This window comes from Oryza sativa, chromosome 1 (genome assembly GCF_034140825.1).
Source record: "Oryza sativa Japonica Group chromosome 1, ASM3414082v1".
NCBI classification, from domain to species: domain Eukaryota; kingdom Viridiplantae; phylum Streptophyta; class Magnoliopsida; order Poales; family Poaceae; genus Oryza; species Oryza sativa.
The window spans coordinates 16194246-16221752 of NC_089035.1; the positions used below are offsets into that span (position 1 = coordinate 16194246).

At 43.3% G+C, this 27507-nt stretch overlaps 3 protein-coding genes across 3 annotated transcripts; 1 reads left to right on the forward strand and 2 right to left on the reverse strand.

Annotated features, from left to right (window-relative positions):
* The first annotated feature begins 1112 nt into the window (after positions 1-1112).
* On the forward strand, positions 1113-1951 carry LOC4325431 (uncharacterized). The gene has a single exon (XM_015768347.3). The coding sequence runs from the start codon at positions 1200-1202 to the stop codon at positions 1551-1553; it is 354 nt and encodes a 117-aa protein (XP_015623833.1). The 5' UTR covers positions 1113-1199; the 3' UTR covers positions 1554-1951.
* A 4826-nt stretch (positions 1952-6777) lies between these two features.
* LOC9272683 (homeobox-leucine zipper protein ROC2-like) lies at positions 6778-11728 on the reverse strand. The gene is made up of 4 exons (XM_015790277.3): positions 11648-11728; positions 9773-9875; positions 8487-8627; positions 6778-7256 (listed from the first exon to the last, which is right to left on the reverse strand). The coding sequence occupies exons 2-4, from the start codon at positions 9842-9844 to the stop codon at positions 7116-7118; spliced, it is 354 nt and encodes a 117-aa protein (XP_015645763.1). The 5' UTR covers positions 9845-9875; positions 11648-11728; the 3' UTR covers positions 6778-7115.
* Positions 11729-22214: 10486 nt separating this feature from the next.
* Positions 22215-24793, reverse strand: LOC4325432 (S-type anion channel SLAH2). Its single transcript, XM_015777097.3, has 4 exons — positions 24629-24793; positions 24317-24543; positions 23649-24230; positions 22215-23552 (listed from the first exon to the last, which is right to left on the reverse strand). The coding sequence occupies exons 2-4, from the start codon at positions 24470-24472 to the stop codon at positions 22413-22415; spliced, it is 1878 nt and encodes a 625-aa protein (XP_015632583.1). The 5' UTR covers positions 24473-24543; positions 24629-24793; the 3' UTR covers positions 22215-22412.
* Between the last annotated feature and the right edge of the window lie 2714 nt (positions 24794-27507).

Here is a 27507-nt window from a genome sequence, read left to right on the forward strand (position 1 = left end):
TAAATCATTTTCGATTGTTTCCTTCGAAAATTTTTCGATTGGAGCGAGCTTCCAAAGTGCAAGTCACATTAAAACCTAGTAGCTCAATCGATGTGTGCAACCTTTATGGTATTATTTGTACTTTTTTCCAGCTATAATTTCTATAAGAATCCCCAGCTTCCCCAAATAATATATAGGTTCTTACATGATTATGAGAATCAATAACTGCAAAATTCAGAAAATAAATTAGAATCGAAAAGCTAAAAAAACCAGCCTTTTCATATTTCCCCAGCAGCATGTTTACCAACCCCAAACACAGCTGTTAAAGTCATTTTTCTACTGATACTTATTATTCGTGCATCACTACAGACTAAAAATGACTTTAACAATGACTTTAACAGATATGTTCGAGGTTGGTAAGCATGTTGTTATAGCTAATTATTATTCATGCCACTTATTTTTTTAATTTGGATGATGTTGTAGCTAATTCATACACTAGTTACATATAAATATATTGTACACTATTAATACCTGACCCTACCTATCATATACATATTGCGTCTTAGAGTCTGTGTTATAGCTAGCTATAAATTTGTAGCTCGCTATTTTTCTCTCCTCTTTTATCTTCTCGATATGTCATTATAGTTAACCTATAGCATGCTCTTATGGTCTAGGACTAACCTACTTCCTCTGTTTCACAATGTAAGACTTTCTAGCATTGTCCATTGCCCACATACATATAGATGTTAATGAATCTATATATGTGTAGATTTATTAACATCTATATAAATGTGGGCAATGCTAGAAAGTCTTACATTGTGAAACGGAGGGAGTACAAACGCAAAAAGAGAAAATGTAACAATCTGGTGTGCAAATTGGGCGGGTACACCAAGAAACGCAGAGCAATCGGGGCTTCCAGCTTTGACCGGCGAAACCGACGCGAACCTGCCGTTATCCCACAACCCACCACTCCACCAGCTTTCTGCTGAGGCGAAATGAGGAGGAAACCGTCAAAGTCCACCACACCGGCGGAGGCGGAGCCCACCACCACAACAACGCGTCCACCGAAATACCGAATCCACTCCAATCCTCTTCTCCATCCTATAAGACCCATTCTTCTTCTCATCCATTCCACCCCTCCAATCCAATTTCAACTTCCAAGTTCTGTACTCCCAACCTTTTCCTCCTCTTCTTCTTTCTTCTCCTCGTCCTCCATTGATATGGCCACCGAGGTGCTGCGCCCGCACAACGTGCTCCTGCCTTCCCCGGCGCAGCGGAGGATCCGTGCCACCGCCGCCACGCACCAGAGGACGGCCAACAACCATCAGAGCGATGCGAGGACCAAGCCGACGACGGCGGGAAGCCGGAGACGTCAGGGCAGGGGCTCCTCCGCCGCCAGGAAGGCGGCCGCGAGGCCTGTAGCGGTGGAGGTGTACGCCGGGCCGGCGTTCTCCGTGTCCCCCGAGCCGAGCTCTGTGCCGCTGCCGCAGTTCCCGTTCAGGAAGGCCGCCGTCACAGCCGCCGTCGATGACGCCGCGACGCGCGACCTCCGCCGCATGCTGCGGCTGGAGTAGTAGTAGGCTCCCGTCCGTGCTTCTCTTGCTTATTGTTTTGTTCCCTTTCTGTTCTTGTGTTAGCATATGAGCTGTATGGTAGTTCTGACTAGCCTCGTGGTGAGTGGCGCGGCCGCGCGCGTTGAGGTCACCGGCTCAGTTTTATTGTGTGGCCGGAGACAAGTCAGACAGGTAACAGCGGCGGCCGTGAGCTCGGACGACGGCGGTGTAGAATGAGCTAGCGCAGCGGTATGTGGCGACCAGATGTAATTACATAGTATTTTACATTTTACATGGTAGACATATACAGTACGAGTATATTACGCGTATACGGTAGGGATCCCTTTGGTATGTACAATACAAGTCTAAAGTAAATTCTATATATGCTTTTTTAAAGAGAAGGCAAGAAATTTGTGTTATATATTGATAGAGCCGGGTTTAATTCTATACTCATTTTTAACCGAACGTGATAAATACAACGCGAATCTAGATAAAAATATGTTCAGATAAATATGTTCAGATTCATAGTATTAATATGTGTCATATTCAGTATTAAGTTGGTTTTTCGTGGGATAGAAAGGATCAAAAGAGCTTCTCATCACAACAATGAAAACCGTTTTTGCAAACAGGCAAGAAGCATTTTCGGTGGTTGGGCGGCCCGCGTGCGTGAAAAGGTCTGCAAAAATCACGATTTTTACTTGCGGCCGCTTAAGCCGGCCGCATGCGAAAAGGGAAAAATCGCGAAAAAAATAGAAGTTTCAGTCGCCTTCGCCGTCGTCCTCGAGCCGTTGCCGCTATCGTCGACGTCATCGTTCTCTCGCATCATGGCGAGAGGGCACCGGGAGGGCCACCGCCGGTGAATCGGGGCGGGGAAGGGCGACAGCCTGCGGATCTGGGCAAGGCAGGGCGGCGGCCGGTAGATTAGAACAGGGAAGGACCGCCGCTGGCGAATCAGGGCGGGGAAGGGCGGTGGTCGGTGGTTCCGGGCGGGGGAGGGCCGCCGCCGTCGCCCACGCCCGCCCTCAATGTGGCCCTCGCCCACCGCTGCCGCCGAAATCCGCGTCGCCGGAGGTCGTCATCGTTGTCGAGGTCATCGTCGTCGCGGGGGAGGGCACCTCCGCCGGATCCGCGTGGGGGGAGAGTGGTCGTCCCCGAATCCGCGCTGGGAAGGGCCGTCGTCCCCAGATCCGCGCGGGGGAGTCGTCGGGCACCTCTTCCACCGGCCTCCGTGCGGGGCACAGCCGTCGCTCGCAGCCACTACTGCCCGCTGTTGCGCCCCACTGCCCACCGCCGGCTTAGATCGAGAAGAAAGGATAGGAGGTGAAGAGGCGAGTCAGAGAGACGAGAATATAAGGTTGGCCGGCGAAGAGAGAGGAGAGTTGAAAATTTTTGAACTATTGAGAGGGAAATAGGAGGTAAGTTGGACTTGTAGAAGACTCTCTAAGAGGCTAGTATGTAAAAATCGATTTTCGCATACGGGTCTCTTAAGTGGTCCGCATGCAAAAAAAATCATGCGGCTCTTTAGACTTCGAATCGAATTTTACAATACTAAATGAACTCATGTGAAAAAGTTGTTAAAAACAAAGTTGTAGAACTCAGTGAGATCTACCAATTTTTCTTTTGGTCATTTCTCCATCCGAGTTTGGTTGAACTATATAAAATTTGAATTTTAAAATATAATAAATTCAAATAGTTTTTCGGATAGTAAATGATTTCAAATGGAAAAATTATCAACAACAAAGTTGTATAACACAACAATATCTACAAGTTTTGATTTGGTCATTTTTCTATATGACTTTGTTTCAACAATTTGAATTTGAATTTCAAAATATGACAACTTCAAACTATATTTTTGAATACTAAATAATTTCAACTGAAATAGTCATCAACAACAAAGCTCATCAGTATCTGTAACTTTTATTTTAGTCATTTCTTCATCCTACAAAGTGGTAGTAATATTGTTCACGAATTTTACGTATATCTCGTATGGTTTTATAAACTAAAAGAGAGATATGCAAATTCTGTAAACAATCTTACTATCACTTTATTGGATATAAAAATGATAAAAATAAAAGTTGTATATCTTGATGAGTTCTACAACTTTTATATTCATGACTTTTTCAAATGAAATTATTTACTGCTTCAAAATATTATTAGAAGTTGTTATTTTTTGAAATTCAAATTTTTAATTGATAAACAAAGTCACAAGAAAAAATGGCTAAAATAATAGCAGTAAGAACACAATAACATGATATAGCATGATTTTAGAAAAAATTAGGAAAAAGAATAATCCAATTTGAAGTTCATATGAGTGAGATAAACTAGTTTCAAATTTTATTTTTGCATATGGCTCCTTATGACGCTTGTATGGAAAAATCGATTTTCATATGTGGGCTCTTAAGTGATCCGCATGCAAAAATGGGCTCATTTCATTTTTGTATGGAAAAATCAATTTTTTTATACAGGTGTCTTAAGAGTTATGCTCCATTTATAAAAATTATGGGTTCTCGTAAAAAAATCGTTTTTTAAGTAGTGTGTTTCTGGCGTACACATTTGAATTATATTTGTCTTAATTAGTCCCTGCGTCAAATCGGTTGGTGGTACGTTGGCGTGCTGCCGCGCTGGCACCTACCACACCAAAGTGTTGATCGGGAGCGTTATAAGTTACGGTACAGGTTCCATCCCTCCATTCGAAAATACCTTTTTACGCAGGAAGTATCTTTTTTATTGGCAATTGATAAAAATTCATATTAAATCTGATTCCAGTAGTGTTACACCATGAAATCATGAATAAGTGATGCTTTGGAATAGGTGAAGTTGATGTGTTCAAAGTTTGATGATCAATTATTCAATTTTTCTTCAAAATACGTTTAAAACCATTATAACTTTCCTATGCTTTTTATAAGTTTTAGGGTGAATAGCTAGTTTAGTCCCTCAAGTTTCATTTAAGGCTCAATTTGGTCCTTTAAGTTTCATTTTGTCCACATAGATCCCCTAAGTATTTGTTTTGGCTTAAAATCATCTTGGACCCACATAATAAGTCATATGTCTATTTCTTGTCAATATTTACATTAGAAAATGCCCCTTTTACCCTTAATTTGTATACAACTATACACTAGAAAAGAGAAAACTAAGATGAACAAACAATATCGCATATGTACTTCCCATTATTTCAATATGTGCATATGAAACTTAAGCAATGACTATCATATACACTTGCGAGTTCGTAATTTATTTTTGCTTTACATAAATTACTATGCATTATCTATAAAAAAATTTATTACATGCAATTTTTTCTCTTATATATGTGAATGTGGGGGTATAAGAGTCATTTATCAAAAGAATTATTGGTTATGTTTGGCCATGTGGCTTCTAAGTGGGTTCAAGGATAAGTTTAACTAAAATGAAAACTTGAAGGACTAATATGAATAGATTGAAACATCAAGGACTAAACTGAGCCTTGGATGAAACTTGGAGGACCACTTGAGCTATTCACCCTAAGTTTTAAATTGAAGTAGTTAGTGATAAAATAATTGTGGTGATGACCGTTAGAGGAAGTATACTATTATTCCCTACACTATTCATTTCGAATTGAACCGTATACACACCCTATCGCTTTGCCGTTGCTAGAGCATGCCCAATAACCTCTCACTACTGCAGAAACAGGCATAGTTGCTGAACAACCTCTCACTACTATATAAACAGACATAGGTACTGTTTGGGAATTTATTTTAGGTAATGATTTTTTTAGCCGACACCAATTTATCGGCACCTATGTCCACAATTATAGGTGTCGATTCTTAACTAAATGGTTGGGGCACACCCTACATGGGCCAGGGTCCCAGACGAAGTTATAAGTCCATAGTCCCATTACAATGTTGACGCAACACATTGTTTCTATGATTCGGAGATAAGGTTGAATTCGTTGAAAAGAGAACTCCAAGAGCTTACCATCAAGTACTCAGATACCCAAAACGGAGCTCGTATGCACATTTCATGGCCGTTTGAATTCAGCACTGTAGCAGGAAGCTGAATTGGATTCCTGAACTTGGACTGTTTGATCTTGATGTCTTTCGGTTGAACTATGATGTGAGGAATAGTTGTATCAATAGTAGTAATGGTCACATCATTGAGTCGGCCACTCACTTCCTTCAAAATGCGCTGGACCACCATCTGCTGATCACCGTCAGCGAGGCGGCGACCATGGCGTGGAGGAGAGCGAGAGATACGGACGCTGCCGTCGAGGAGAGCTCCTCTAGATGGTCGGCGTCGGGCCGTCATGGCTCTGATCCCAAATCTTGCCAGCGTCCCTTGATGCCGGCGACCTGGAGCGGAGAATTCCCAAGGCGAAAACAAACACACGCGAGAGAGGAATTACCAACTCACGATGAAGTTTTATGCAGCAAACTTGCATGCTGCTTACCGATTTTCTCTCCTTTTATTTGTTACTGAATGAAGAAGTGGCCGAGAGGCCAAGTGGCCAACGATCGCGCGCACACGATCGAGCACTTCGACTTCATGCCATCCCACACGAGCGATTGTGGTGCATGTACAACGCTACAAAGACGCAACAAACTCCCGGCGTGAACTAGCACGAAGATAACAGACTCCAAACTGACACGACGAAAAAATTGGAACGACAACAGACGCGCATGGCCCGTTTTGGTTGGGGGAGTTTTTAGGAGGGATTGGGAGTTTAGAGGGATGAAGTTATTAACTCTTTTGTTTAGTTGGGAGACATGGGAATTTTAGTGGGCTGGGGATGAGGAATTGAGGAATGAACTCCCTCCTTTTCAATACCTGGGTAGGGGGTGGTAATTGGGAGGGAATTCCTCCTTTACTTCGCCTAAATAAATCTCAGCCATCCGTTTTCATTAATGACCTAATCTCCAACTAAACTCCATATCAATTTCCACCACCTCTTCCAAACAAGAGTCTAGGATGAAAAATCAAATTCCCATCTTAATCTCATTCCCTCGTGGAAACTCTCAATCCCCTTCCCTCAAGTTACCAAACAAGCCGTAAGTGACAACACAGGACTCTGAAACTTGAAGATGATCAGCGCTGGGTTTATCTCTGAAGATTGCCAACACTAGTAAGACAAGCAGTGATAATTTGGTAGGATTGGACTACTGTAATTCTCAAGAGCAAACGCTTTAGCACATAGCTAGCTAAAAAAAAAATTAGCAATAGTCCTCGAAAGAAAAACTTAGCAATAGCAAAAGAAGTAAAAAACGACTTCAACTGAACGAGCAAAATGGAATACCATATAGCATGTCCGAAATGTAATTAATAGAGAAGATATACCATCTTCCAATTAAGCAGAGTTTAGGTGCTCAACTGTAGTACATAATTTTATTTTGGGATTGGCACACACATAGTACTGAATTTATTGCTAGTTTTTAATTCCATTGCATAAATATAAAGGCTAAGGCCGGCCAAGCCTCCTGATCCCCCACACTTCTGCTCCTGTTGGTATTTCCATAGTTCATCAACATATTGACGCAGCCACAATTGTTAAAAAGCACTGGGAATACCACAGGGACATAAGAGGAGAGATCAAAGAAGCCATGCCAACGAGGCCTACTTGGACGGTGGTGCTGGTTCATCTTGGTTGAGTGGTGCTCCTTCCTGAGACCCAGCTGTAGGGGGGAATGGAAGGTCCACTTCTTCAGGTTGTGCTTCAGTCTCCTGGTTTGTAGCACGGGCATAAAGGCGTTGAATCTGCACATAAGTTCACATTTCATGGCATCAAATCTCTAGCAGGAATGATGAGGGAATGAACTAGAACTTTGTGTACTGACTCAACTGCAATGCAAAAGTATACATCACTACAAACAAACTGAACAGTTGTTCAGATTTGTTAGACACAGTGATTGGGAAATAAGAGATGAACATATCTATAGAATTATTGATCCTACATTCCGCACTTGTCATATGTTTCCAATAGTAGTGTAGTTCTATGAATTTTAGATCATATGCCCAGGGAATGAATTAGGTATGAAACAGAAATTCCAACGGTTGCCCCCATTGACTATAGTTATTTTTTTGTTGAGTGAGCTGGTGTCGACAAGTTTTTGCCAACCGGCTATTAATGTGAAGTTTAAATGCCGATCGATAGCTTATCAGGAAAAATTTAGACAATTTCCTACTGCTTTTCGGTCAACAAAATTGGAATTGCCGAATGTTGGTTCGTCGATAAGTTATATCATCCGATTATCTGTACAAAGATATTGCCTGACTACCGCCCGGCTGTAATGTTTTGACATTGTGTAGTGGCCTATCCCAGCGCAGAACCCGGTTAATTGTGTTAGCGCAGGTCCACGTCCACCCACGTGTGTTCCTAGCTAGTCGTAACGCACACGCATGGAAATGGATGGGGCTATTTGATAGGTTATATGTAGATTTTAAGTACCTCTGCTGTGGCCTCTAGCCCTCTACTAATAATATATCTACTATCAGTATTATTACCGGTAGAAATGATCTCGATTCTTAATTTACGAGTACTACTATCACTATAAAAAATATTGTACTAACTAGTAGTTTAAGTGATAGTACAAATATATGTGATTTATTGAATTAGAAAAAAAATGAAGTCTACTGTACTAGTAGGGATTGCTGTGAAACAGGAACCAGTTTATACGAGTTGATGTGAGCCTTATGAACAAGATAATGTACTTCCTATTTTAGAAATCATTAGGTAACTTTTGGGATAGGGATTACCGAAGAGCACCCTTTGCCTGCCGGCATGAAAAAATCAGCTCAGAAGCCAAGATGGACAGTAGGAAATACCGAAAGAAATATGGGGAATACCGAAAGAAATATGTTCCCAATATCCGATGCTCAAATTTATCAAGTTGGTGGAAACGTTCACAATCTAAAATACGGATTCTATGTAGAAAAAACATACCACAAAAAATTCTAGCATGAGTTTGGAGAGATCATTTAACAAACCTCAGTTCCAAGGCAAGCATTTTCAGCCCTCATATGACAAGTACTGCATATACTATTGAACTCCTGCAACTTGATTGCGTAATTCTTTTTCTTCAATTTCTCATTCTCAAGCTTCAGCTGCTCATTTTGTTGCTGGAGGGACTGTTTTCACAATTCATGCCATGTTAGTTTATCCAGTCTCTTACAACATATTTAAATTTCATGTGCTAGATAACCTATATATATATTAGTAATGCATATGTATTGTTGCATACGTTGAAGGATTTATCAATTGCTTGTGTTTTAAACATAAGAATTTTAAGAAGTAATCCTTCCATTCATAAATAGTTGTCATTTTAGGATTTACGCAGTGAAACCTCAAAACTATAAATCACTAATATATGCAAAATAATAAGATTTGATATGTGTAATAAGAATAATGCTATTGTATCACTAATAAAATGCTTTCATGAAGTAATATTTTTCTATTATTTTTAACATATGATCTGATTAGAAAATGCAATGGTAAAACGTTGTGCATTGGTCACTCTTCTAAATGGCAAGTAAAAAAATGGACGGAGTATATTGTTGTGCATACATACACTTCTAAATAAGGAACTTCTAATAGTTCATTTTCTTTAGATATGTCAGTAGTAATCTCTTAATAACACAGATCTAATATATGTGAACAAGCAAACACGGTAATCTTCGCCATTAATGTTTTTTTGAGCCATAAGTTTGTCAAAGTTGTTTTTTGAAAAAAAAGACGTTTTTTCGACTTATTTAATTTGGCTTATTTGAGGTTAAATGTTTTTATGAGTAAGTAGTAGAGGAGAACGCTACTAAGAAATATAACAATATGTACTAAGGTCACAGAGAAGAGCCAGTTCAACAAACAACGTACCACAAGGCACAATCTTATTACTCGTTATAGAGAACCACGTTCTACATCGTCCATCAGCACTCTACATCTTATATGCCACACACATGTAGGCATACATGGATTATTTGTAGAACTTTTCTGGAAAATATTACTTCTTTCCATAAAAGTATGCACTTGATCAATTGGCCTGATATGTATAATCATGTAAATGAGTTTTTAGATTTAAAGTTAATTAATTATTTATTGCATTATATATTTTTAAACATATAATATATACTTACAGCAACACACCGAACTGATGTTAGTAAATAATAGAAAAAGGCGAACTAAGAAAAACTTGAGATGAGTTAATGTTTTAACAATATCCTGAGAAGATGGAAGAAGGTTGCATAAACAATAAGTTCTGAGAATTATTGCTTTTGACCTTATTCTGAGCTTGCCTCCTCGCCAGTGAAACCTTCATTTGCTTTGATGGATATCCAGAGTTATCAGCCATTTGATTTATCTTTTTCTTCTTCAATACGAGTCTGCAGAAAAAAAAAAGTGAAATCCATTTATACATATGTACTTCCTTGTGATGCAAAAAGAAATAAGAAATGACTTGACTACCAAATTTGCTTCTTTCTTCTTCTCCCCCCCCCCCCCCCACCACTTTTTTTTTTGTGCTATAGATCCCATTGAAGCTTGTTAATTTATAATCAGCCAGAAGTAACAAGAATATGCGAGTGGCACTTTGTGGTGAAAAGTGATTTGTCATGGAAACCGTTTAATACGTCGTAGATATAAAGGTGTAAATTACTTCAGACTTATTTGTACATCAACCGACCATGAATACAAAAGTCAAGTTTGGAAACATTGCTTTTTTGCTATGCCGGCCGGACCAGCGCTACAATTTAGCTATGGTACTTTCAATTAATAAGCTAGCTAATACTAATTTATACACAAATAATACTACCATCACACTTATTAGAATATATGGCACTAAATGCAATCAACAACCATAATCCAAAAGTTTTCATGATTTTTACCAGTGAAATAATTTTCGGAAGTGTTTCCCTGTTTTATAGACATGTTTTGCTCATATATCCTTTTTGCACCCCGGCTGTACCTCTGCTTAATGCAACGCTCAGGCTGATCAACCATTCTTCTAATGAAAAAGAAATAACTAGTGGACATTTACTAAATTTTTATACTTATATTTGAAGTTTCCATTTTTACCAGCTAATATTATTGGACTTCTTTTTTAAGAGAAAAGTTCCACCATAGTCCTTACTTTCAGTTTTACTAAATATACGAATGACTTACAAACTAGCCAACTAATCACTCGAAGAGGAATAAAATAAATGTCCATGTGACCACTGGCTAAATCCCCTAATTGCTTTGGTCGTGACGTAGGTATTGGTAGTGCCATGCAAGCCACCAGACATCCTTTACTAACTCTAGTTTTACCTACAACATCACTATTCTTCGCCACTTCCCCTTCAACTGTGGGCACATTCTCCCACTAGCCAGAGAGACATGCCCTTTTTCTTTGTCACCGTCCCAATCTCCGCACCCCTATTCATCGAACGTGGCAGTGAGGCTTTGTTTACCATTCATATCGCACCTCCCATCTCCTCTGGCATCATGCACCATTATTAAAGCTGCAGCTACCAAAATATCTTTTGTTATCTAGCACCGACGAGTTGATGTACCCCAGACGAAGCCTACACTGCCGCCCATCCTATCTCCAAACTCTCGCATCCGCAACAGCACAATCAAATGTCAACTTCCTTAGCCAATAGCCATGGTTGTGGCTGCGTCACAACTACCTCGCCACATTCCAACCTCCCTTGCCCTCGTTATAACCATGATGGTCATTGTTGTTATCCTCCATGAACCCCAACTACTATCCTTAGGAAAGCAACTAGAATTGGGACAGAACTAGATTAGTGGAGATGGAGGGTATAGATTTCACAGGAACTGTCAGGAGGATAGATCCAAAGGATAAAAAATTGACATTTTCAACAAAAATGAACATGTCCTTGTTCTTTAGCTTGTGATCTGTCCATTTTATTAACTAAGATTCTGTTTAATGTTGATAGAAAATTATGGGAGTGTTAATTATTTTTCACCAAAAAGGTAGACATCAGAAAAATTTGGCAATGCTTTTGCTACATACATTAGAACTATTGTTTCATAGAAGGGAGAATTGGATAGAAATCCACTGAAAACATAAGGCATCAAAAGAATTAATTCTCTTAAGAATTTCAGAATTAAAGTTTACGCTACTTGTAAAAATATCAGATGGATTACTTACTTGAAATAAAATGTATTCCCGTTCTTGCTAAGAGTCGTGTGTGCGATGAGGATGGGAGGGGTGATGTGTGGGTTCTGACTTTTGTGGGGGTGGTGGGGGGAGGGTAGGGGGTCTTTATAGTTGAGCAATACACTTGCACTCTTTTCAACACGTGGCATTTCCATTTGTTTTTCAATATCGAATAGCTCTTCTATTAGATATTTGGTACCCTAGAGATAGATAGATGGTCTATTCAGAGATAGAGCGAAAGATTTCCGCATTCGAGATAGATGACGACTTTGTAGATAGATGGAGGATGACGCGGTTTGGGAGAATACGTGACTAGCAACATGTATTGAAATCCCTTTTGTCAATTGATATGTATCTTGGAAGGCCCAAGGTGGGATGTTCAATACGGGATGTTAGTGGGCGTCAAGGTAGCAGTTCAAAGTCATAGGGACGGAAGAGGGCGGTGCGCAGAGGAGGCATCAGGGGCAATAAAAATAGAGAGATTAGTATTTATGAGGTGGTGGGAGCAGTAATTAGTGAACTCTCTAGTGCGAGCTGTCAGAGATGAGGCAGGATCATGGTGTGGTGAAGCTAGGATTAAAATTAAATCTACTGTTCAATAGGAAAGAGAAGAGGAGTTGACTAAACTGATCAGATGTATATCGAAGGGTTAGAGACCAATTGATTAGGATTTTAAGAAATCTAAACTGATGATGGCTCAACAAGCCCAAATTATAATGTCGTATTTGTCATTAAAAAATTAGATCTTTTACCTTGTATTTTACATTGTAAAAGGACGGTGCTAGTTGTGAAGTCCAACAGTCAAGGTGGCTCTGGTACCAGCTCTATCAGCCCCTGGTTTCTTAGACTGAAAACCTCATGTATATTCCATATCAATTCCCTTCCCTATCATTACGTAGTTTGGTACACATATAAAATCATAAAGTCTTACAACATAATAAGAATACAAAAGGTTGCCCATCTGGGACACAAGTAGACTTGTCTAAATGACATAAACTGGCACAGTAGAAGCTTGTCCACTAGCATCGATTGGGAACTTAGATTCTATGGCGCCTCTTTCGGTTCCTCCTCCACTGGGAACTGCTCACACGGGTCACTTGTGGTATCTAACTCTAAAAAGGGGGAAAAAGCAATGGTGATTACATAATGTACTCACAAGCCACCACTACAACATGCATTAGTGTCCATATGGTTCAAGGAAGGTTGTAGGGTTATTTGTGCAAAGCATGTTTTCTCAGATCATTTTGCAATCCTAAGACTTAACCATTTTAACGAAAAGGGTTCGCTATTGTTCAAGTGGTTTAACCATTCCACAAAGGTTGTGTCCACCTAGCCAAGCACCGCTTGGTTCGATTTACCTTCATGGTCCAATTGTCCTGTTTCATACCCAAATCCAACCTTTCCGCCTCCTAGGAAAGCTTAGCCAAGTCTCCATCCCATCATAGCCAAATTTAAAGTTGTGAGGTTTATTCACACTGTAGTGGATGTATGCATTACCTGCAATTCGTAACATCCCCAATACATGAGACTAGTCGCAACACATGAGATGAGTCACAGCCCAATTTTTCGGTTCTTCCAACATTGCGGCAACCGCTCCAAATACTAAAAATCCCTATGCACTCTCGAGCCCTTCATCTGAACACGCTAGTCATGAGGGAAGTCTTGGACACCGAGGTTAAAGGAAATGAAAGCAAGAAATGTTTCATTTTACTCAACATGTCATTAACACACGCACTATCCTCTTTCTCCATTCTCAATGCAACACAACACATGATATTCACAACCGGCCATGACCGAGGTGTCGGCCCACAAGAATCACCTAGTCCACTATGTTGGTATTTGATATGGTCAAAGATAAATCTGCAAGTGCACGAATACCACTGTTGCACTTCACCTTAGAGTATTCCGAGGGTATCGAATCACAGGGAACGTGTGTATATATCTAAGAATAGAATTCAACCAAGGACAAAAATGAATGGTAGGCTTAGACTAGAACCAGCTATCAAGAATGGGAGGGCTTTCCACTGCTATCAAGAACCAACTGAGCTTCAACAAGATGCTGGAAACTCAAATAGCTCAGTTGGCGGTTGTTGTTCCCTCTGCCAAGACAGGGAAGATTCTAGGACAACCAAAACCCTCTTTGGAAAATGTTAATGTGGTGACCACGAGATAGGCAAGACCACTTGTGACCATGAGATAGGCAATACCATTTGTGATCTGCTGTACCCAACTCAAGCAAGCAAAGGGAAGGAGAGCCAGTAGGAGGATCCCCCTTCTAAAAACTCCGACAAGGTACATGATAGATGAACAGCTCCACAGCAGTTCAGAGATACAAACATTCTACTATTCCTCCGTCGCAACAAGAAGCCAATCATGGATGAGCAGTTCCACAAGTATTGATAAATATATGTATGCAGGTGATTTTGGATGAATTTACATCCGCCATGCAAAGAAATGTACCTCTGACCAATCATACAAAAGCACATCGATTGGAGGGCCCACATGTCAGTCAAAACCAACTGAAATTGAGCTAAGGCACGATGCACCGCCATAGGAGCCCACATGTTATAAACAGAAGGAAGTTGGTGGCCAGAGGCGGTTTGTCTGGTTTGACCAAACTAGGCTGGCACCCCTAACGCCAGCTTCCACATGGCGTTTCCCCTTTGGTCCCCAATGACGGTTACAAGTGTTTACCAACTTAACAACCGTCATTGATATGCTATAAAAGGAGGAGCTCACTTATTTTGAAACAAGAGAAGCTCACTTCACTCTCAGCAAACAATAAAGTGGAGTACAACTCACTTTAGTAGTGTGGATAAAATATGTAGAGAGTGAGGGAAGGTCCGAAGGAGGGCCAGGATTGTCAGCACTCTCTCCTTGCTTGTACCTTGACAGATGCATTTTTTTTTAAATAAAGTAAGTATTCGGGACTTCTTTTGTTATTTAGTTTACTTACTTAGGTGAGATATACTCTCATCATTGTGGGTTCGTCACTTAGTTTTTATATAAGTGCTATAGTACTAGGACTCTAGATGAAGGAGGAAGTTCCTGCGCGAGGCTAGAGTAGTAATCAATAACTTAGGCGTGGGATCTAGGTTAGTGATTATCTTCAGTTGTTGTGCGCTCCATGGAAAGTGAGTAGGCGGCCGGTGGTGACAACCTTGTCCGTCCTTTGTATCCCTCCATGTTTAGGTACATCATAGAGCTACAGGAAGGAGTCTCTTGAAAGACCTGGGGTGAACAAATACAACAACCACCCCATGGCTCTTACTCTCATTGCCCCAAACCAAGCTGCAAGTGTTTGCCCTTAGATTCCTCTCTTCTCCTAAGGTTCCTCTTGTGTTATTATCTCAAGTTTGAATAAAAATATTTTCTTCTTTCTTATGTTAAGTGAACCTTATGTATTGAGCTACAAGAACGTGTTGTGGTGGTACTACTACCCCGCAAGAACGATTGTTATGGTGCAATCTCACCTACAAGAACGATTTTGTAGAGTGTTATCACCCACAAGGATGATTTTTTCGTGGCAACCAAGCTCCACAAGAACAACTAACTCTCAGACAACTAACATGTTTTTGCTAACGTGACCTGTTCTTGAGTATTCTTATGTGTCATTTGCTTGTGTGTGCAGGATGAAGAAGAGTATCAAATGATTCCTTAGCATGATTAAGAGGGCGATGAGTTCAAGCTCCCAACACCATTCCCATAGCACGAGCGCGTGCCCATCCACCGAGTACGTGCCAAGTGAAGAGCAAGAGGAGTCCCATAGCCATGTGCCCATGGATGAGGACCAAGGTGAGACGAACATATGCCTTGACAGAGCTCAACTTGCAGAGTGCTCCAGAGAGGCAAGTCTATGCCATCCTCAAGGATCGGGTATTTGGTCACATTAGAGCATACGACGCGGACTTGCTTACCAAAACAGGTATGGATGTCGATTTTGCAAATGTGTGGCATGTTTTAGGATGGGAAGGTTTTGTGCTTGTGGATGAGCATGGTGCATGCTTTCTCACTATACAATATCTCTGTACCCTGCGAGATGTGGGCGATGGTATTACGTTCCGATTCTTCGGGACGGAATACCATCTCTCAGTGAAGAATCTCAGTCTTCATCTGGGATTCAACAAACGGTGTTCTGTGGACTTGGAGACAATGACTTTGGGTGTGTTTGGTTAGGCTTTTCAACCTGCTTTTGCTTTTACAAAAGCCAAAAGCCAACCAAAGGGCCCAAAAGGCATAGCTGCTTTTGCCCAAAGCCAGCTTTTGGTGTAGTACAAATCAAAAGCACCTCTACCCCCTGCTTTCACCTGCTTTTGGGGGAAGACATTACCCACTACTGCCATTAAAAAAAACGGTTCACATCTTCTTTTTTTTTCTCCATCTCTTCCCACGGGCGACGCTACTCGCTCCTCCTCCTCTTCACTGAGCCACCGCCGCCGCTCCTCCTTGCCCCGCCGCCGCCCTTCCTCGCCAAGCCGCCGCCGCCGCCGCTACTCCTCCTTGCGATCTGCCCCACCGCTGCCGCCGCCGCCCTTCCTCGCCGAGCCGCCGCCGCTACTCCTCCTCGCCGATCTTCCCTGCCGCTGCCGCCGTCGTCCTTCCTCGCTGAGCCACTGCCACCGCTGGTACTCCTCCTCACCGATCTGCCCCGCCGCCGCCGCTCCTCATCGCCCCACTGTCGCCGCCCTTCCTTGCTGAGCCGCCGCCGCCGCCATTGCTCCTTCTCCTCCGCCGCCGCTCCACCTCCTCACCGCTGCCTCCTCCCGGCGAGGGAGATGAGGGACGCCGTCCCTGCCCTTCCCGTCCCCGACTCCACTGCCTCCTTCCGCGATGGCGATGAAGAAGAGAAGAGAAGAGGATGGCGATAGAGAATAGAAGAGGATGGCAATGGGTGGGGGGAGGAGGAGGCGAGAGGCGACACGGGCAGATGGGGTCGACGCCAGGGTAGATGCGCTTGCTGCTCCAGGAACACATCACAGAGGTCGTCGCCCTCCGCCTCGGCCGACACATCCGGCGGAACGACGCCCGAGCGCCTTGAGTGGTTGACGGGGCGCAGGCACATGTCCAGCGCCACCGCCACGGGAAGCCCACATGGCAGGGGCAAGTCGGCCACGAATATGGAGGGCGTGTGCGGGTAGTAGAGCAACGCGGAGCGCACGAACAAGCTCTGCGGCTGGGGCGGTGGCAGCGGCTTCCCCGCTCTGTCCCTGGAGCCCGACGTGGACGCGCCCCTGCCGCCGTGCTGAACGCGTAGAGGAAGGAGAAAAATATGTGTAGATGACATGTGGGGTCCACTCATCAGGGGAGAAGCTTTTCCAAAAGCCACATGTGTGTAACCAAACGAGCTTTTGGCTTTCTCACAGCTGCTTTTCCAAAGCTACTCTTGAAAAAGTCACAGCCCACAGTTGCTTTTCCAAAAGCCACAGCCCAACAAACACACCCTTTAGGTTTCAACAGAAACGACTTTAGGCATAGCATTTTGGGTGAGCTTATATGTGGGAAACCGTGAAGCAACGACATGCACAACACGCTACTACAAAACCCCTAATATGTACCGGCTAATAGGTATCGGTTCATTCAAAACGGACACCTATGGACCTTTTCCACCTCCACGTAGTGAAAAAATATAGAACCGACACCTTTGAGCCCTATAGGTGCTAGTTCTAACGAAAAAACCAGCACAAAAACTATAAGTACCGGTTTTTAAAACAACCATCATCTATAAATATATTATAGGTATCATTTAATTTAAAACTGACACCAATAGCATATTATAAGTACCAGTTAATTAAAAACTGGCACCTATACCCATAAAAACCGATTGGCCACATCTCTCCCCACCCACCTTATCCTCCCACCGTTCCTCCTCTTCCTCTCCTCCACCTACGAGCCCACCACCGTCCCGCACTCTCTTCCTCCTCTTCTTGGCAGCGCCCCTCAGGGGCGAAGCTACGTGAAGTCATCAGGGTCAATGTTGACGGTCATTATAGACCAATTTCGACCGTCAATATAACCGTAATAAAAGGGAATTAGCTATGCTTATAATGTACATTTGTTTTAGAATAATATAGTTCCACTTGTACTTCGAGAATAATATGCTGCAAGAATTTAGCAAATAAAATAAGAGAAGGTGAAGAAACCTTACTCCTAAGCAAGCTAGAGGATAAGGAGGGCCCACATGTCAGGTATAACCGTCCGGAAACCGCCTTAACTGTCACAACCGACAAAGGGACCTACCTGTCAGTGCCTTAGCCAAACCTGCAGACCTTCTGGGCCGGCCCAGGTTCGGCTGAACCTAGGGTTCCGCCGAACCCTGGTGGCTCCAGCTCTAGCTGGCCCTCCATGTGGACGTCCAGGATCACTCCTTATTGACAGTTCAGGGGCAGAATGGACAATTCGCATAGAAGTAACCGTCATAACTTCCCTATAAAAGGAGGATCTCATTCACTCTCTCAACACACTCAAGCAAGCTCAATATTCCTTTTCATACTTTATTTTAGTAGTTTTAGTGCTAAATGGAGTAGAATAGAATAGTATTCAGAGTCTTTGGAAGAGTTTCGGTATGGCTCTAGTAGCTTTTCTATTCTCTTCTGTAATACTTTTGGAATTAATGAAATACTCTTCTTCTTGTATTCTCGGTACTTTACTTAGTACAAGTACTGCTTTTACTATATATTTGTGTCGATATAATTGTGTGCGTAGCCTACCAGAGAGGTGCAACGGTGTGGGTTTAGTGTCCGATTTATCGGTTGCTCTATATCATCTCCAGAGGTGTAGAGTAGTATTTATTAATGTAGGGCTGTAGGCATGGTGCTTAGATTAGTAAATATCATTATCTGGGCATATATGTTGCGGGATAGTAGAGGTGGGCCGCTGATGGTGACAGCTTAGTACGGGTATTCCTCCACGTTAGTATATATTCCTAAGACAAATTCCTGGGGAGGGTACTCCTCTATATTTAGCCCTAGTTGGACGGTCATGACAGGTTGTCATAAGAAACTCAGCAACCCGGGGTGGTCTCTCGAAACACCAGGAGGGCACTATTTGGGGGTATTAGCCACATGATTGTATACTAGCAAATGTAGACTAGAGTTTGAGTGTATATTAGAAGTATAGGAAATGAGTTCTTTCTATCTCTTCTTCCACTTAGTTTAGAATTATTTATATGAGGAAATCTATAAGCTTCGCTTCGTGTCACTCTACCCTTATATTAAACTAACCCCTGCTTAGACTTTGATGAAAGCAAGTAATATATATGGTTATATATTAGCATGGTTCTCTCTTTCACAATCTTCTCTTGGGATTAAATAAATACGGTACCTTAGAATACTTCCGGGTGAAATGCTACAATGGTATATCCGTGCGCTTGCGGATTACTTTTGTAACCATAAATATACCAAGACTATTTCTGCGCTATTGCTGGGAATGAATACTTCTAGTAATGACGTTAAGAAATACAAACAGTCAGTAGACCCCGATGATTTCCTAAGCTTACCCTATATCCCTCTCTATTTTACAGCTATTACCCTAGTCAACGAAAGCACTAGACCCCGGTGATTTGTTTTATTCAAGCTCAACTGACAGCAAGGAAAGCACTATTAGCAGGCAGCAAATACAAAATTAATTAGGTAACACTTATAATTATACGTCAGTCCACACAAATGTATACATTTCAGATTTGAGTCAGCAATGGTGATTCTTGAAAGACTAATAGAGTCAACAGTTCAAATCCAAATAATGATGTGATCATTTACTTTCATATGTCTTGTGAAACTAGAATTTCTACCCACAATTCTGATGTAAGAGATAGCGAGATAGCCACTACAAGAACAATAATTTATTTTACCATAATGTGTCATCATTCCTTTTGTTCCATACTCTTTTCCAATTTCTAATCTCTCATTTTCCACATGCACGCTTTCCAAACTGCTAAACGATGGGTTTTCAAAAAAAAATCTACAAAAAAGTTGCTTTAAAATTTGTATTAATCCATTTTAAAGGTTTTTTAGCTATTAATTAATTAATTAATTAATCATGCCCTAATAAGCTACTACATTTTCGGTGCATGGGAGAGATGTTTTGAACAGAGCCTGAAAATTATTAGAAACTATTAGCTAGCTGTTACTCTCGTTAATTAGTATTGGCCCTGATGATCATTTATTCTGCCTCCACCCCTGGCGCCCTTCCTCCATCTCGCCGCATCGCACCGGATCCGGTCACATGGAGGTCGGGGGCCGCCAGATCCCGCCACCAGGTGGCAGCAGTGCCGCGATAGCATCTCCTCCTCTATGCTGCACCGGGGGCGAGAACGGACGAGCGGCGTGCGGAGAAGAGAGGAGCGCCGGTGCAAGCTCGGGCAGCGGCATGGATGTGGCAGCCGCCCGCACCCAGCCAGATCCGGCGATGGTGGCAGGGAAGGCCTGCGCGAAGGGCTGACGGGCTAGAAGGAGGCAATGACGACTAGCCTTTTTTTTATTTGGTGAATAATATAAGTACTGGTTGTGGGTGAGAACCGGCACCTATCCTTTTTTTTATTTGGTGAATAATATAAGTACCGGTTGTGGGAGAACCGGCACCTATAATCTCAGTTCTAAAACTGTCACCTATGTAGTTGGGTACTGGTACCACCAAATTGGTACCAGCTGGGAAAACTGACACCTATGGCCGGTTCCCAACCGGTACCAATAAGGAGTTTTGTACTAGTGACCCAACCTTGGGCTTGATACAAAAATGGTTGGCTCTTACTCTCTTCCAGCGGGAGGATGTGAGGCCTATTCGCAATGATGAGTTGAAAATCATATATGCCATAATTAAAAAGATAAAAGTCTATCTTGTCAAAGCTATGATAAAACAGTGGTTATAACATCTTAAGAGTTTAGGACCAATAGAGTGCACATTCTTAATCACTTGTATTGCTGTGGAAGTTGGAGCACTGGAGAATGGTCAAATCATAGACGACATTTCCCAGCCACGCTCCATTATTTATGAGGATTATCTTGTGCAAGAGCATACTTTGAAACATAACCCAAATGCCTCTCTTATAATTTTCTTCCCCGGATATACAAATGAGATTCCATTACTTAACCCGAAATTTTATTTGCATAAGTGTCACGCGCTAACTATTCCTCTTGTACCACGAGAGCTTGCTCGCGGGAGCACTGTTTCTGGCAGTATGATTTGGAGCATGTCGAGGAATGTAGCCATGGAGCAGCCGTAGCAACAACCACAATACCCATTTGCACAACAAGCGGATTGGAGCCTAACCTGGGTATACCCCGGGTTGGGACCAACCACAGCTAGCTTATGAAGGAGGCTCAGCTTGGCAAAACGCAAGTAGTGACCACGAGTGACTCACACGTTTAGTCCACAGCCAAATGGTTGTTAAGGAAATTTTTCAGTTGTTCGGTTTGTTTAAAATGCAAGATGGATCATGAAACATGTGTAAGATTCTGGGAGGACAAGTGGGTGAGCGACCAACCTTTGGGAAAGGAATTCGCGACCCTTTATAACCTTGTGAGAAACAAGAACGCTATAGTGGCTATTGTTTTGAGTTCAACTCCATTGAATGTGTCTCTTAGGAGGCTCTAGTTCGGGAGAACTTGAGAGCATGATATGAGGTAGTGGCTAAGGTTGTGATGGTAACATTGATAGAGCATAAGGATTCCTTTGTATGTAATTTGGACAAAAAAAATGGTAGTTTCACGGTTAACACATTATACAAGCCAGTTATGTATGGGGATGTGGTGCCTAGAAAATCCTTAATTTGGAAACTTAAAATTCCCTTGAAAAGTAGTGTTTTCTTTTGGTACTTGAAAGAAGGGGTCATCATAGCGAAAAACAATTTGGCAAAAAAGTGAAAAGGTAGCCTAAGTTGCTACTTTTGCAACTCTAATGAGACAATACAACTATTTTTTGGTTGTTGCATGGTGATTGGTGAGGTACATCTGGAGTTCATTCTACCTTGCCTTTGGCATCCTTCAACCCAGTAACATAGCTCATATATTTGGTAGTCAGTCAAATAGGTTTAATCCTATAATTCAAAAATTAATTTTTGTGGGTATAGATGTGATTTGTTGGGTGGTTTGGCTGAGTAGAAATGACGTGGTGTTTAATGGCTACCATTTTAATTCATTTTTACAAGTAATTTTCAGGGAACACGTTGGACAAGGCTCTGGTCATTGTTATTTAATGAAGAAGAGGTTGGCAGCATGGTGAAGGCTTATTGCAAGCTGTAATTTTAAAAGAAGGATTCAAGCTTAGTTCTGTTTCTTTTCTTTTGAGTGAGTTTTTTTGTTTTGCTGTTGAATTCCCCATGTTTTGGGGTAAGTTTATGTACTACTGTCCGTACCATTTGGCTATGTACATCTCTACTCCCTCCGTCCCATTAAAATCAAGCTAGTACTGAATATAACACATCGTAGTACTGCGAATCTAGACATACCTATGTCTAGATTCGTTTTACTAGAATATGTCTATATTCGTTTTTTTTTAACGGAGGGAGATACTAGGTTCTTATAATCCATTATCTGAAAAATGTACAGAACATCTAGCCGCAAGCTTAATCGAAAAGTTAAAGGTTCCTCTTCTTGATTTACACCAGGAGTCCACGAGGCAATCTTTGTGTCTAGTGAGCATGCCACGTATGCTAAGCCACAGATCAATGCAAGTCCACGAGGCAAGCAAGAACAGTCATGCGTTGTCTCGTGTCATCCTCGATTCATGTACATGTTGTACTGAGCGTGTGCTTTTAGTCGGATCACGATGATTCGACTGTCGCAACACCGGCCTCGATGTCGTCGTTGCTACGACCGGCGGCGCTGTCATTGCTGCCGAGCATCTCATGCAGCTCCACGATGGGTTTGACCTTGCGCTCGGTGATGGCGATGGAGATGTCGTTGGGGAAGAGGTTGCGGAGCACGAAGCCGTGCACGATGGTGGTCGCCAGGAGCGCCAGCACGGTGAGCATGGCCAGCACGGAGAGCGCGACGCAGAGCGCCTTGGTGAAGGCGTTGTCCACCTCCGTGGAGTAGCGGATGGACGCAATGGCGGCGCCGGTCATCGGGAACGTGTACGCCCACCACGCCAGCGAGAACCTGAACCCCCTGAAGAAGTTGATCCGGACGGCGAGCGACGCGTACAGGAACATGGCGATGAAGTAGGCGACCCTTGACCCGAGGCCGAACTCGCCGGTGATCTTGGCCCACGCCATGCACGCCACGCTCGGCGCCGCCACGAACAGGAAGAACACCGGGTGAAGCTCCTTGGGCAGCGTCTCGTTCGTCGGCAGCCGCTGGTACAGCGTCACGAACAGCACGGTGTAGTGCGCCAGCCCAACGGAGAAGAAGAAGACGGGCCCCTCCTTGAGACCCATGGACGCGCCGAGCAGCGCGCCGACGAAGTTGCCGACGACCGACAGGTGGTTCGACGGGTTCGCCACCTTGGACAGCCGCCGCTGCCCGCCGGACATCCACTGCCCGTAGATCTTGAGCTCCATGCAGAGGATAGGTGTCATGAGCGCGTACCAGAGCCAGCGTGGCAGCTCCGTCGCGACGGACGGCGGCACGCCGATGGCGAGGAAGAGGCAGGCAATCCACGGCGCGAAGAAGAAGTTGACTCTGATCGGGTGGTAATACTCCCGGCGGACGGCCTCGAAGAAGAAGACCACCTTGCAAGCGTAGATGGCCGCGATGACGCACATGAGCGCGAGGGAAACGCACCAGAGCACCAGGTTCACCTTGGTAGTGACGTGAAGGAATCTCGTCGGCGTTGACGTCGCCACCGTCTTCCACAGGATCGCCTGGCTGCTCACGCCGAGGCAGATACCGAACGCCGACACCGGGAACCGGAGCAGGAACGGCCACGTTTTGTCCGACGGAAGCACCAGCTCCTCCGATGACTGATGCGACACAGCACACACCATGAGCTCTCTCCAGTGTTCCAGCAAATCAAAGCAGAGAGATCGATTCCTGAAGAATTAGCTCAAGAAACTTACCCGGAGTTTGTCCAGTTCGGGGCCCTCCAGTGCGGCGAAGAAGCGATCAACCTGAGGCATGGACTTGGTGTGGTGGCTGCTGATGGCGTCGCCGTCGCAGCCGTCCTCCTCCTCCTCGGGGACCTCCGGCCCGGCGCCAGCCAGATGGGTGAGCTGCCGCTCAAGCTTCCCGGACCACGTCTTGAACGAGTCGTAGCGCCTGTCCCGGGACATCATCCGGCCGCCGCGGTTCGATGCCGCGCGGCGTGCCGGCTTGCCGCCAGGGATCGGCTGCGACCGGAACACCACCTTGTCCGGCTGCACGAACCTAACGTTATTGTTGCTTCCCTTGCCCTGCGCCGCCAGCTGCTGTTCTTCCGCATCGCGTGCCGCGTTCGACATAGCCTGCCTCCGGAGGTCGGCCGGCTCGCCGGCGTCGCCCACGGCGATGGGGAGGGCCACGGGCACGCCGAAGCCTGTCGGCGACGCCGGCAGGCTGATGGACACGGGCTGCACCGATCGGTATCCTGGAGCCTGGAACGGCGAGTCCAGCGGCGGGAACACAACCTCGCTGCGCCGCGACACGCGTTCCAGCGGCGGAACCTGCATTCAGGACAGAGTAACGTTCGCACCGATCAGCCATGGATGAGTGGAGCAAAACGGAGGTAACGCGCGCGACGACGACGCACCCGGGAGCGGGACGGATTGTCGTGGCGGAGCTGAGGGCGTGGGCTGGGTTCAGCGTGCGGGCTCGGCGTGACATCGAAGCCGGCGAGGTGTGACACCTCGACGTCGGCGAGGAGCGACGGCATCATCACATCTGGGATGACGCCGTTGGCCTCCATTGCTCATGCACGGATGCTTCTTTCACTGCTCTGACTTCTGACGCGACAGCGACGAAGGAAGAACCGGCGAGCTGCAAATGCAAAAGGCCAAAAACCACCACAACTGAAGATCGTAGGAGAACAAATTTGAGGAACAAACAACAACGCGTCACCAACCAACAAACCAAAGTGTCAACAGCGACCCAAATCTAGCTTCCTATTATCTCGAGCGTTTCCATTGCCCAACTGTCCACGTCCAGCTGGACCAACACAGCTGGGAGATGAAGGCTCCTGGCAGGTGGCAGCAAGCTCAACCGACCTTGTGGATATCTGCTATAATTATTGATTTTCGTATAAACCCTGGAGCACATATCATCTATGCCATTATTCTCGTTGTGTCTGTCAGGAAATGGCCTCACCAGGAAGTAGGAAACACCAGAATCTTTCTTCGAATAGTGCTAACCTGTGAAAAGAATAAGTATGAGCTGGGCCAGGAGAGGAGGAAGGAAAAGAAATGTGATCCCTGAAGGGTGGTGAGTGATAGATATTGGAGAGACAATGCATGTGCAGGGGGCTAAAATTGTGTGGCCTTTTAAATTACTGGATTGGCGGGTTGGTGGCACCAGCAGATCGAACACGTCTGCAAGGAACCGATTCTACTTCTCACTAGCTACCAGCCAGATGTCACGGCCTGATTTTTGTTGCGCTCCAGCGAGCTAGTGGCAAAATTCTCATTGCTTGGCTTGTTCTTGAATGCTAGTGCGAAAAAATAGACTGATTTATCGTAGAGTTTAATACTCCCTCCATCCAAAAATATCTAACTATGTACCTAGAACCTAGACAATTATGGCCGTGTTTAGTATCAAAGTTTTTCTTTAAACTTTCAACTTTTCCATCACATTAAAACTTTCCTACACACACAAACTTCCAACTTTTCCTTCACATCATTCCAATTTCAACCAAACTTTTAATTTTAGCGTGAACTAAACACATCCTATATGTCTAAAATCAAAGCTAAAATTTACTATATTTTAGAACTATATTTTAGAACGGAGATAATACTATATTAGGTGTCATGAACGCATGATGTCATAGATCAGGCCAGCTATTGCTGGTGGATTGGCGGATCAGCCATGGGCACAGCTTCCCCCGACGCACACAATCTAGCCTCCACGTTGGCTCTCGCCACATGAAAATTCTTATATTAATAAAAGAAATCTATATGGAAGTATAAATTAAAAATAACTGAAATGCAAAATTAAAAAATAAAAAATATTAGAAAAGAAGACTAAAGTCCATACAAATATAAAATTTAGAAGTAATCGAAATTTGAAATTATAAAAAGAAAAGAAAACTAAAAGTAGAGGTTAGAGTCCGCATAGAAATAAAATATAAAAATAACTAAAGTTTAAAATTAATAAATAAAAAAATATTAGATGAAGTGTCTAGATATGTGATTATCACTGTATTAGGTGCCCTCCAATATGGGCAGACCATGTACGGCCAGGAAGGGAGGATGGACCGGTGCTGCAACACCAAATTGCTAAGCATTATTTGTACCATTATGCTAAGCATCTTGGGATGTTCTATTGGGACTGTTCGACTGCCCGTATTTACACTGCAGCCTATACATACAGTATTTTATATGTGCAGGAGCGGCTGCAAAGCGCAGCCGAAGAGGTCTATTGTATAGTATATAATATGTTGTATTGTGTTTGCATTTCTTTTAGGGATAATAATATAATAAGCTTCGGAATGAATCTCTTCCGATACTAAAATTTTAAAATATATGTATATATTGGTATTGGTATGCTCTATGATATTCTCGAGAGGTGGGGACATTTGTATCCTATTTTTCCGCGATAATTATCACTTGTAGTAGTAACTAAGTTGCCCCCTGCACATGCTGAAATCATTGCTCGCGCCACTGTTCATATATAATGTGTAGTCAAGTCCCGAAATCTCTGAATTTTTCCCTGCGACCAGCCAGAAGTTACGGATACACTAAACTAATTATACTAGCTTGCATTAGCAACACACCATGCACTTGAAGGAAAAAAAACATGCTTTGTTTTTACATATATAGCTGTCATCACTTAAGGACATGTTTAGCACGATTTTAACATATAAATTTAACTCTAAGATTGAGTAGGTGTTAGAGTGAAGTTGTGAAGCGGTTTAAAACTAGCTTTATATTTATGGTTCTTGTTATGAAAGTACTTCACATCACTCCACTTCTATTTTAGATGAAGTTGAAACTATTTAACTGAATTCTAGCTCTAACAAAAATGATACTACCTCCGTCCCATATTACTTATCGCTTTGAGTTTTTTTTTAATATTTGATCATTCATCTTATTCAAAAAATTTTGAAATTATTATTTGTTTTGTTTGTGACTTGCTTTATTACAGTACTTAAAGTATGACTTATCTTTTTTATATTCGCACTAATTTTTTAAATCAAACAAATGGTCAAACGTTGTAAGAAAAAATTAAAGTGGCACCTATTATAGAACGGAGGTAGAAGATCAAGAACTGAAGCTCTACTAAACCTGCCATAAATTTCTCGCAAGGTCCAACAGATGAGTAAAAACATTATATCTGTACGGTGCTGGAGCAAACCAGCTGTCCATATATGCATCAACACTTCAAATCAAAGAGGAACTCCCATGCAGGACGTATGACCGGGTCGATCAATGGCTAAACATCGTGTGGATAGGAACCAATCGAGCTTATGGAAAGGTTCATGTAAATCTGAGCTGTCGGCCTGTCGCTCTCAGAAAATTAAACCTCCAGCCCGACTGATGAATGGACGAGCGGATGCAGTCGTCGCGATAAGTCATTTTGTTTGTTGTAGTCTCTTTCTCTCTCCAAATAACCGGGAAAGTCATTTTGTTCCTCATTTTGTTTCTCATATCATTTTCAGCAGTAGCCCCAAATCAGAGACCATAAAAGCTAAGTAGGGGCTGCTCCTATTTTCTTACCACCTATATTCTGCATTCAACTCGAATAGTAGCCTCTAAATCTCAGTCCCTATTTTGACATGTAGGACCTGTC